Below are 12620 nucleotides of genomic sequence, written 5' to 3' on the forward strand. Positions count from 1 at the left end.
AACAACTGGGATGGGGGAAAAGAGAAAAGAAGGAAGAAGAACAAGAATTATATACATATATAAACACAAGATAGCTAAGATAATGGTACTACTAATTTTTGTTAGTTCATTGAAAGGAACAGTTAGCACTTATATTGTTTGATAAATTTTGCATGCCTGTATCTGGTAATCTGAGCAACTACTTTGAAGATAACAATATACAATATAATAACCATTGTTAATTTCCTATCATCTTGTTTTGAAATTCTGTATCATTTGTATTGGGGTTTTTTTATACTCTTTAAAATAGAAAAAGAAGTGGGCATCGTGGTATTGTTGCTGATTTTTCAGGAATTTCTAGAATAAGTGTTAATGCCACTACAAGTGAGAAAAAAAAAGCAATTGCAGCCCAGAGATTTACCAGAAAATTAGAAGTCATTTAATCAGAACAGTAAAGATTCATGATTATAGTATTCAAACTCACAAAACTTGATACATTCGGGCACTGATTCAGTCATTCCAAATAAAAAGTCATTGTATCATCTTCTTTGTTATGTTTTATTTTATGGAAATCAACTCGTGGTTTCTTAGGAATTTATTAAATATTCTGTTCATTAGTCAGTTTTCTTTAATCTATAAAGAGTATATCTGTTAGGTCAGTTTTAAAACACACAGCCAGTAATGATTTAATTCTGAAAAAGTATATACAAAAGAAATGTGAGAAAAAAAATCACATTTCTTCCAGTTCTGTCAACTGCAGCAGGTACATTGTGCGTGTATAAAATAAAAATGAAAAAGTTATGGCTATTTCATCTTTCAATTTTTCCCAGCAAATTTGGACAATGCATCTGATCATTTGCTGTTGATGAGGAACTAACTGTACTTAATCTTGGGGACACCCTTGTGCGGGGTGTGCAGCTCCTTTCCACTCTGTATGCCCTCTTCCACCAAGCATTCGTTCTTCAGTAAATCCCAACGAGCAGTCGCTCACAGTCCACTCACTCAGGAAGCCTGGGCCAAGTCCTTCCAGCTTCTGTGACTGTCATCTCCACTCAGATACTCAGGTAATGGTGCTTCAAAAACACTGGCTGTTCCAGCCCCTTTTAACAATGCTGCATGGACACTAATCTCATTGATTTCCATATAAATCCATTATGGTTTCATCTCTCTTTTTCATTTTATCTTCTGGCCTTCATAGTAAATGGTTGACAGACTGGATATGATGGTGCATGCCTATAATCCCAGCACTCAGGGGACCAAGGCAGGAGGATCACTATGGGTTCAAGGCCAGCCTAGGCTATAAAGTGGTTCAAGGCCAGCCTGAACTGCATAGTGAAACCCTGTCCCAAAAAGACAAAAAAAAAAAGTATTAAAGGTTGACAAATAGCAATAAATAGAAAAATAAAAATGACTTTTAAACAATTTTAGGTAGTCAAATACTTCTGTGGCTGACACTAACATTATTACTATTCTTTACCCTTTTGCATGAAATCTAGCCAGTTCTCTCACCTCCTTATCACAGCTTTCCAACGATGGCCACCAGAAAACAAATAAATGCAAGGCAAGCACACGTCCTCAGACTCATGTTGACCGAAAGTAGGGATCCGCAACCTGACCCAAGACTCTCTACATCCCAGTCTGACACCATCACTCTCCTGTGAGAGCACTGGTCCCTCCTGTCTCAGCTGTGTGTCTTTAGCCAGGTTTCTTCAGATCCCAGTCTCTAAGTACCAAATCCTTTCACTTATCTTGTAATAGTAGCACTAATAATAAAGGTCATACCATATCTTTGAGTAATAGCAAAATATTTTGAGTACTAACAACCTATCCATGAGTAATGATACATTACTGGTAGTAATAGTAGTAGCAATGGTATTTTCGAGCACTTGTTTCATGCCAAGCTAAGAGCTTTGTACATATTAACCCATTTAATACATGCACCACAGGAGCTTCCTTTCAGCCTTTCTTCTAAACTGTACACTGACCAGGACTCTTTGTGCAGGAGCAGAAGCATCCCTCTGCGTAGCCTCCTCCTTCATGCTAAGCGTCTGTTTTCCTTGATTGATTGTCACCTCTTGTCTACAGCAGTTTCCCCCCGACTTCAGGGCTGCGTTTACTCACTTGCACCCCACCTCTGCAGCACTTTGTCCTGACTATAACTACAAGACAGACAAAGTTTCAACAATCAGAATATGCGGCTGTGTGGCTTCCCAGGAAATTGCTCCCTGTGCTGCGAAGTTGGGACGTAAGAGGTGGTTGGGGTGCTGGGTCTTCCCCTCCTCAGCCGCCCTGTTCAGCTGTGTTACCCACCTGCCCGGAAACGTGTGTCTGCAACACTGATGTCAGGACCAACTCTAGCATCTGTGCCAAACACCACCTCATGCACCAAGAACTCAATCAACCTAATTAATTTCCACATGGTAAATAAGCTCCACACAGAAGCTTACACCACTTATTTGAGCAATGTTTTATAACCATGTTCTTTCAGAATAGGTAATAAGTACTTTCCTGACACCCAGAGCATAGCAATTGGCATCTGTGAAGTAGTCCACAGAATAGAAAACAAAGACATGTTTCATCAAGAAGAGTACAACCCTCTCCAGGTCGTGCAAAAGTGAGGTGAGGTGGAAACAGGGTGGGCTGGAGATCTGGCAGACATGATTTTAACCTTATTTTGCCACTGATCTGCTGCGTAAGGAGAAGAATTTAATTTAAACCCTGAGTCTCTTTCTCCATTTGTTGCAGAGGAACATGGCAAGACTTCTTACTTACAGTGCTGCAGTGGGGACGCAAGCACTGCACCGCAGGGGCCTCGCACAGAGTGCGGCACAAGACATAGGCTCGTGATGACGAGGATGGTGGGGGTGGTGCTGAAGGTGATTACTGCGAACGGGGCAATGGCTGCACACCGTGGTAACGTGCTAGAAGCCCCGGTGGAGAGCACAAGGAGAGCATTTGGTAATGGTTGGAAGAATCTTCAAAACAAAAGAGTAGAAAAAAGAAAAACAAGCGGGTAGAACACTTAAAAAGCTAAGATAGCTTACAATCCAGGTGAGAGGGAAATGCAGCATTCTACAAAATTTTATAGAGCTGCGGCCCCGGGAATCATGAAATTTTCCAATGAATTTCACCAAGGTGATCTTTCTCTTCTGAGTCATCGCTGCAGACTTTGTTAAATATCTCCTTGGATCACACTACCCCTCAGCTTGGCTGAGCTAAATCTTTGTTCTATTTTTTAAAAACACTGAGTGTTAGGGAATTTTGCAAGGATTTAAATTAACCACATAAAACTAAAGTTTAGGTACTGCCCAACAAACTCAAGACGTGATTATGTGGATTCATGGACAGACCAGGAAAAAAGAAAAAGGAAGCAGAGGAGTCAGGGAAGGAAGGGGGAGGGAGGGACAGAGGGAGGGGGATAAAATAAAAAAGGAAGAAGAGAAGAGAGAGGGAAGATAGGAGAAAAAGAAGAAAGAAAGGAGAGGAGAAAGAAGAGAGAGAGAAGAAGAGAAGGATGGAGGATAAAGCATTAGAGCATTTGTACCTAGCATTATGGTTTTTTAAAAAAATAACAAAACCAGGACGTAGTGAATTTACAAGGTGAAGCAAAAAAGGCCAAGTGTATTCCATCTCAACATTTCTGAGGCAGAAACTCCAAATGCCGTCCAATCCTAACCACAGAAGACAACACTCATGAGAATTTTGGACAGAGAAATTGAGTATCATGTTGGAAAAAACGGTTGGCTTCTTAGCCTCCCACAACATCAAATTATGGAAAGATTTCACAGGTTGTCTGTATCAATAAAGTATGAATATCAAAGTCCCTTTTCTGCAAATAATGTTTATCTTTATGTGAAAATTTTTCAATCAATATCTCAGTTAAGGTAAGCTGCTCTTCCATAGTAATAAGTCTGGCTTTCAACTGTCAAGGAGGAATAAAAGCAAAGTTCAAATTGTGTTATTTCATTAAAATCAAGTTATTTCATTAAAATCCAGGACCCTCCCTTTGTCATTTTCGCTATCTAAAACAAATTGACTCTGCTGTTCATAACCTAGACCTGTTTAACCCTCAGCTCTTGTAGCCTCCATGTCACTGCACATTCTACCATCAGTTACAAACTAAATCAAAAACCTTCATTCAGAACTTTATCCTCCATTAAGTTTATAAGCAATAACAATGTGACGTGTCTTTCCAAAAGCCTCAGTATCACCTTGGGCTGTATTCAGAGGCACGTAGTATTCACTTTAATTTTGGGGGTGGTGGGGGAAGGTCACAACAAAAATATTAAAGTATTGCAACTCTTAAAGAATTTAGAAATTCAGTATGAAGTTGTAGTGGATTGATGACTGGTGGTCAACTTATAACCCCAGCTGAACTGAGTGAGCGTGGTGCTGGGTGTGGGAGCCCATCTGGGGATTTTTACCAGCAGCATAAGAGGCAGAACTGGAGAAAGAGAAGGAGGCTGCTGGGAGCTGAGAAAGCAGAGGGGAAGATGGTGCACTGCCGGTCTCCTGGAGAAGCTCACTGCATTGGCTTCCTTGATGGGAACTCAGCCAACTTGATAATCAGAGGAGCTCAGGACTTCACTGTTGCTGAGGATGGCTGTTGTGCCTTTCAGGGGAGCTCTGGTTCTTCTGAGTGTCACTTCCTGGCTCCAGTGCAGATCCCTCAGCCTGCTAGCACAGATCCTTCATCCTGCTGGCACAGACTTCCTAGATTCCACCACTGACCTTCGGGCCTTCCCAGCAGAGATCCATGAAACAGGCCTGCATGAGAGGTTGTCGTGGGCTCTGGCCCTCCAGTTGGATTTGTGGGAGGCACTGTTATGAGCTCTAGGTCTTCAGCTGGACTCATGCAGGACATTTCCATGGAATCCAAGCCCTCAGCTGGATTCTTGGTCTATAGTGTGTGGACAGCTTTCCTGGACTCTTTTGTATATCATTCTTTGGGTGACTATTATAAATAATCATATTAAATATGTGTCCTGTATTATATTGTTCCCCTTGCACAATAAGCCCCAAGCCATAACAGAAGTGTTCATTTCTTTCATGCCTGTGTTCAGAACCATTTGAAAGATAACGGAGATCAACAGGCAGAAGTTAGCTTTACTAATGATAAATTATTGGAGAAAATGATGTTAGGTCTGTGGACCAAAGCTCCTCTTAGTATCACGTGCCCACCAACTTCCTCCTCCATCCCAACACACACACCCCCAAAGTCTACCTCTGCCTCAAGGGCAAGCCAAAGCTGGCTCTAAGGAGGAAAAGGACATCTGGGGTCCTTGGATAGGTTTACTCCACCTGACCAACACACAAGTCATCACATAGGTTAAATGAATTCTCTGGGAAGAAGTGAGTGCGTCACAGGGTATGCACAGGGACTAGAGGCAGAGTGCTGTTCTCAGAGCTCCCTCAGCACATGAAGGCAGGAAAGGGGGTTTCCTTCTTGAGAACACTGAACTGGAGCCCTCACTAGGTAAAATGGGAACACACGACGGACAGCCAGGCAGGCTGCACACAACTAAGAAGTCCCTGCCAACAGCCAAGTGCACAGCCACTCAGTGTGTGTGGCCCCGTGTGAGGCTGTGAGGTCTACTTGTCTCCCGCATTTCCTGCATTCTGTGCAGTTAGGCGAGTCCACAGGACCGGGGCTGGCAGGAAAATGTGAGTACAGCTGCCGGGTGTCCCTCCAGGCTAACGCAAGGAGAAATCCACTCAGGTCCAGTCTCCCTCCCTTCTGTGGTAACAAGAGATAGGGGTGCAGATTCCAGGGTCTCCATGACAAAGGGGAAAAAAAAGGAGTTCAGGAAAGCAGTTAGGGCCTCGGAGAAGAAGAGAAAGAGGGGAGAATCAATTCTGAAACCAGTAACAAAGCGTCTTCTACCCGCAAGACAGAGGGCCTGTAAAACCTGCTGAGCAGCACTCCGGAGTTGCGGCAGAGCAGCAGGTGCTGCCTTCTCTGCACTGATGCAGACGGGAGTGCTGCCCCTGTGCGCTGGGCATGAGGGGTACATAAAGCCCGTCTGTTTAATCCTTTGCTCTCCGGGGCAGGAGTGGCTATGCACAGACCCAATTTAGAGACTACCACGGCATCCCTTGCAGGTCCCAAAACAGAAACGGAAAGCCGTGATTTGATGTGACTCCCTTGTTGCCTTATCTAGTGACACTCTTGAAACTCCAGAGGGAGGATGGTGGCGGATGAAGAAATGAAGACAAGAGCAAGATGCAGAAAGCTGATTTCAGGTGGAGCCCCCTCTCCTGAGGGGAGAAAGGACTGCCCGACAACTGCAGTGCATTTACTTATACAACCAGCACATGAGGCTGATTACAGAGGATTTTAAGGGAAGAGTAAGATGTGGAACAGAAAGAACATCTAATCTTCAACAGAACACCATGCCTTGGTGTTACATGCAGAACAAGAGGGGAGTTGTCCATATCATCTCAGGGGAAGGCCAAATCATTTTCTGCGTCAGCTCCCTGAGCTGCGTACACTTCTTGTGGGGCCCTGTCAAACTCACAAGCAGCAGTGACCTTGTCCTAGATGCCCAAGGTACAAACAGCTCCCCACCCCCGAACACCTTGTAGATTGAATCGTCTATTTAGAAAAAGGAGAGCATAGTTCTGTTGGTAACCAGGAAGGAGGACCATGGCAGCAATGGTGCTGTTCACTAAGCATTTTAGTTAAGCAAGGCTGTGCAACTAGTTCTGGCCAATGGGTAGCACAGAAGTGACTCGTTACTTCTTCCTATGAGGAAGTCAGGAGAGGGAAGGACCCTTGCATTGAGATAGCAGAGCCACCCGAGGTGGAAGGGCGCAACATACTGAGTTCCTGCGGGCAGGACAAATTTTCACGAGAGTTATGTGGACCTACAGACTTCGTGTAAAATATATCACTGTTATGTTGAACCTCTGAGATTTGGGGTTACTTCTTAGAGTAGTGAAATTTACTATATCCTGACTTATATAAATCTCTAAAAAACGAACTTTTTGTCCGAGGGCCTTCGTGCCAACCTACATCCTCAGCATGTTATATTTTATATTTTGTGAAAGGGTCTCGCCAAGTCACTAAGTTGGCTGGGGTCGAACTTGTGACCTTTTTGCCCCAGCCTTCTGGAGAGCTAGGATTCAGGTATGTGCTGATGTGTCCGACAAAGCAAACTTTTTAAGTTCTCAGAGCTCAGTCCTGCTGCCGATATTCCTCTTACTCCCAAGTCACCTCTCTTTTGGACCGCTGCTAGAGATGTCTACCTGATCTCTATTTTCTGCATAGCTACAACGATGATCTTTAAAATATAAATTAGATCATATAACTTCCTAGCTTCGGTGATTCCAAAAACAAAATCCTAAATCCTCCATTCTGGTTTGTAAGATCCTGCAGGATTTTGTCCGTGTCTACTTTCTGGGCTTTACCTCCCACCCCTTACATCTCTCTTCTCCAGGTAATCTTTTTTTCCAACAAGCTATGTTCTTTCCTTTCCCAGTGCTTTTGCACCTTTTGTTCCTTTCTTTTGGCAGAGACTGTTAGATGTTCACCAAAGTCCACATTCTCCTTGCTTACCCCACTGCACTGAAGGACTACATTTCCCAGAACCCCTTGCAGTCACCACAGCCAAGGAAAACAAGGCTAGGCATAGGATGTGAGCAGGTGTATACCATTCCCAAGCCTCCTGGTAAAAATGCCTCCACATGATGTATTTTCCCTTCTCCCACTAACTACGACAATGGCCAGCAATGCAAACGTGGTGTATGCGTGTACCAGATGGCAGATCTGTCAGAATGGGTCCCAGGATGTGGTCACAGACTGCGAAGAAAACCTACTTCACCTCTCAGTCTTCTGCCCAATACAGGTACCTCAGCAAGAAATACACTTCTGCTGTATTTACACCATTATACATTTAAGGGTCTATTATTACAAACGCTGCACAGTTTCACCCATTCATATTTTATTCTGAGCTTCTTTGGGTTAAGACACCATCCCTGACCCCCTTCATCCAATCTAATTTTGGTTGCTTTATTGTTCTTTCACTCTGCACTTTATTCTTTCATTTTACTCATCACAATGCATAATTACATATTAACTTGTGTGTGTATTTAAATTCTGTGTACATAATTGACCTATAAGATTCATGAACTTAGAACCTTTCATCTATCACAATAACATACATAATCTATATACTGACTGGCATACAGAAGTCCATAAATATTAAAATGTAGAAGATAAACAAATGAGACACATCTATCAAGGAAATACTTTTTTTTTTTTTTTTGGTTTTTCTCCGGTACCGGGAACCGAACTCACGACCTCGCGCTTGCCAGGCAGGCGCTTTTGCCACTGAGCTAAATCCCCAGCCCAAGGAAATACTTTTTAATAGGAGACCACAACTTTAAATCAAACATCATAAAGAATTAAAATGCACACCATGGAGTATTTTTTAATCTTTATTCCTTCAGTATTTTTTAATCTTTATTAATTCAGAATGCAATTCTGGGCCAATCTACAACCAAGAGAAAACCCTGAACTCTGAAGTAGTGTTAACAGACTGATTAACTAACATAACACTATTGCCCCATAATTATAAGCAAGTCAGTCTCCATTCCATTCGTAAAACCTCTTGGTAGACATGTACGTTTTCTTCCCATCAAAAATGCATTATCAGGATCATGCTTATATAGCTAATCAACACAAGAGACAGATGACAACTTATATTGAACTATTTAATTCTCGCAATAGAGAGCTCACAGGGCCAAGGTACAGCTGTTGTCTTTTTTTTCAATGGCATTCATTATGTGACACTGTCACCAATTACATTACAAGAACTTCACTAATTTTTAGAAGCTAGAATTAGCCAAAAGGTTTTGTATTACAAACAACACCTGGAATACTGGATCTTGAGCCTAAGTTGGCAAGATTACTTAGACCTTTTCTGCAGTCCTTTGTCTAATATATGTAGGCAAATGAATGCTATATAAGAATGAAATGGGTTGAGTTCTTATATTTTTACCTAAGAGTCTATTTAAGTAATATTGATTAATACTTAAATGATTAAATATAAATCAATGTGAATAGTAACTGCACAAAATCTAAAATAAAGTGGCCACATTACACTGTACTACATCATATAGATAGATTAAAAGCAGCTAATTGGAAGCCTTTTAGAAATTTAAAGTTTCAGACATCATTTTCCACCATTCCATTAACTCTTCTTTCTCCTCTTCTTTCCTTTCAGAAAATGACTCCAGTTCAAAATCGACCTGTCCAACAACAAAAAAAAAAAAAATTAAGAGTGTCTATTATCAAACTGTATATTTTTAAAAATACAAACCTTAAAAATGAGAGGATTTTTAGAGCTTAAAGAATAAAATCAATCTAACCACTTGAATTAAAGTAGATCTGAAAAAATCTCTCATACTAAACAAAATACACATTCAGGATGAAAAATTAAAAGCCATTATGTTTGAACTGTGCTTCAATCTAGTAGCTTTAAAGACAGATATATTGCCGGGGATATAGTTCAGTGGCACAGCACCTGCCTGGCAAGCACAAGGTCATGAGTTCAAGTCCCAGTACCAAAAAAAAAGACAGATATAACACAATGAAATTCCCTGCCCCTATTTCACTCATTTAAAAAATGTAACTCATAATTCTCTGCCTTTGACTATTCCATGAGCTCCTCCTTCGGGCTTAAATTTCCTCCTATGAAGTAGAAGAATTCAAAATAGAGTTCATTTTGCTGGTGTCCCAACGTGCAAGGTTCTGCTTTCCAAAAATGTAAATTTGTTAAAGAAACTGATGGAAACACACCCCACTCTCCATGTCAATAGGAGGGTCAGGTCTACAGGAAGCCACACAGTCTGCATAGGGCAAGGCTAAACGTGCAGCCCCCAACCCAGGTCCTTCCCAGGTCCCCATTAGAGGTGGAACTAAGAGCTCCTTGCTATCGCCATCTGAACCCCTGGTTACCTTAGAATGTGGTTACACTGGTCGCATCATTGGACTACAGCATGGGAGAAAGACTCCTGAGCAAAATAGCTGATCCTTTTTATAAACCTGTTCTTAGAGATACTTTTTTCCAGCTTTCATTCATCCAAATGTACTTCAGTCCATATACACACACACACACAGTCAAAAGCAAAATACCCGTTTTAAAACTCCAGAGATTTTGTTTGCAAAACCAAGCATTTGTACTCGAAACTTCAGGTACATAAAGAAAAATACAATACAGTTTTCTCAAGTGCGCCTTTTGATTGGAAATCCTGCAGGCCACCCTGTGTGTAATCCCAATAGTATCATACAAAGATGATAGCAAAAGGCTGTCCTAAGTAAAATGTGTCATCACTGCCATTGCTTTCTCAACCAAATTAATTGTATCGACTTAAATAAGACACAGATTTTGGTAGTACTCATCATATGCTTGTAATAAATGTTTAGCTAACGCCCAAAGTGACCTGCAGGCACCACTGTTTTTTAAAAAATATTTACTGGGTAAGGCACTACGCTAAGTGCTAGAGATGAAAAGACACTTGCACCAGAATCCCATTTATACTGAACCCAAGGTCAGCAAATAAAAACTCAGTATCTTCAAGTTGTATCGTGAATCTCTTCAAAAACTGAGGAATGGGGACATCTCTTCATGTTGCATGGTATTAAGTCACCACTGAGACCCTGGGCAAATCGTTTACCTTTGTTGGGCCTCAGTTTACCCAGCTGTTAAGTGGTAATAATAAAAAAAAAACTATTCAGGGAGTTATCATGAAGATTGAATATGTCACTTAAATATACTTGGTAGTGGTGGGTGCTGAATAATTATTAGCTTATTGTTATCATGGTCCTTTAGTTGTTATGATTACTTACCCCAACAGCTGGGCTATAGGGCACCGCCACTTTCTTTGTTATTGCCAGATAGCCTGGAGCGGAGGCTGTGAGTTTATAGTTTCCGGGCACAAGGAGTCTCCAGTAGTCACCATCCTTTGCTAGAGGAAGACAAAGCATCAAGCTACACTGCAGGCAGACGCAAAACTCATAGCTGTGTGATCTAAAGACCCACTACAGCTCAGTTCCACTTCTCTGAGCCCTTCCTTTTAAAGTACATGGGAAACTGGATGAAATTCTACGGCACCGTGAAGCTTCCTCTGCAGGTCTCATTTCTTAAAGCTATCTTACAGATATTAACATTAAATTGTCCAATAAGACTTCTAAGACATGGAGCTGCTACTCATGTGAGGAGTCACACAGGTAAAAATGTACATAAAGTCCCTCAGCAGTGGGGTGAGTGGGGTAAGAACACCTGGCACCACGCTCGGATTCTTGCCAGAGAGAGACTGGATGGTCTACAAATCTACAGCACTGTTTCAAGGTAGCCTCACCAGAATTTAGATTTTTAAAGATTCAGCTGGCGTGCCTTCTAGAAAGGAAATTTTCACAACTCTCCAGAGAAGTCTTAAGAAGAGCTGTGGCTTCATCTTTTTCATTTTTCTAGCTTCCTTCCTAACCTAGATGGGTTTCCATAGCCTACCACTGACCGGGCTCATGCTCGTGTCTCTACGCGCTTGTTTTGCTCCCTTACTCAGACGCATATGGAAAACTACCAACCTTGGATAATTTCCAACTCTCTACACCTATTTCCAGGTGGCTACGAGGAGCCTGAGAAAATGCACACCCATGCCGGTGTGTCTCTAGTTCATAAGCACCAGCCTTACACAGGTCAGGATACCTTTCTTCTATATCTCTCTGGCCCATTCAGTCTCGGGTTTTCCTAAACCAGCACTTCTCAAGCTTAGGTACACAGCAGTAACCCAAGAAACTTGGTAAAACGCAAAATCTGATTCCCTAGCTCCAGGATGAGGCCTGAGATTCTGTACGCCCAGCCCTCCAGGGTGATGATAACGCTGGTTGGAGAGGCCACACGTTAACCTTAAAGGTTCTAGTAGGCAATTCATGCTTTCTCCTTTTTACTAACACCTCATCATCTTCTCTATTGATATTTTACATCTTATTTCTCTCAGAAAACAGATACAATCAGAAAAAAATAATGCAGCCCCAGTGCCCACAGTTTCCAACCCACCTCTAGCCCACACATCTCCCTTGTGCTAGTAACACATTTATCTTCTGTGCTTGACAGCAATATTCTTGGAAAGATCTGTCAGTCTTCTCCATCCCCAGTGGCTCTCTTCCTATTGTCTCTCGGGCCCCCTCCTGAGGGGCCGCCACTACTCACTCCACTGAAATAGATTTTGTAGCGTCCCCAGACTGCTGATTCACAAGGGTCATCTTGACACTTAATCACTCTCTCCCTCTTGAGACGCTTCTGGACTTCCAGGACAACACAATTCATTTTCTTTCCACCTGACTTGCTTCCTACTGCTAGTTCCTTCCTATTATCCTTCCCTCAGTAAGCTGGAGTGTCCCAGAGCCCACACCTGAGAAATCATTTCTATTCCCTGGGTTACATTTCTCCACACTTTTTGCATTGTGGGAGGCAGAAAAAATAGGATCCGGACAGCACAGCAGGATTAGCAGAGAACAGGTTTCCTGTGGCCAGGGGGCATCTGCACTTGGGCGCCACCCTCTGGGAGGGTTGGGGAAGTACTATCTTGGCACAGATTCTGGAGAGACGATTGGGAAGGCATGCTGGCGCTTAGTG

General features: G+C 42.3%; 1 protein-coding gene across 1 annotated transcript in view; it reads right to left on the minus strand.

Annotated features, from left to right (window-relative positions):
- Positions 1-8405: 8405 nt before the first annotated feature.
- Cpe (carboxypeptidase E) overlaps positions 8406-12620 on the minus strand; it is a gene marked incomplete at its 5' end in the record, with an annotated part of 109010 nt that continues 104795 nt past the window's right edge. Inside the window, 2 exon segments of the mRNA XM_005373897.2 lie at positions 8406-9231; positions 10832-10950. Coding sequence (XP_005373954.2) covers positions 9133-9231; positions 10832-10950 — 218 coding nt within the window.

This window comes from Chinchilla lanigera, unplaced genomic scaffold (genome assembly GCF_000276665.1).
Source record: "Chinchilla lanigera isolate Chin_1 unplaced genomic scaffold, ChiLan1.0 scaffold00002, whole genome shotgun sequence".
NCBI lineage: Eukaryota > Metazoa > Chordata > Mammalia > Rodentia > Chinchillidae > Chinchilla > Chinchilla lanigera.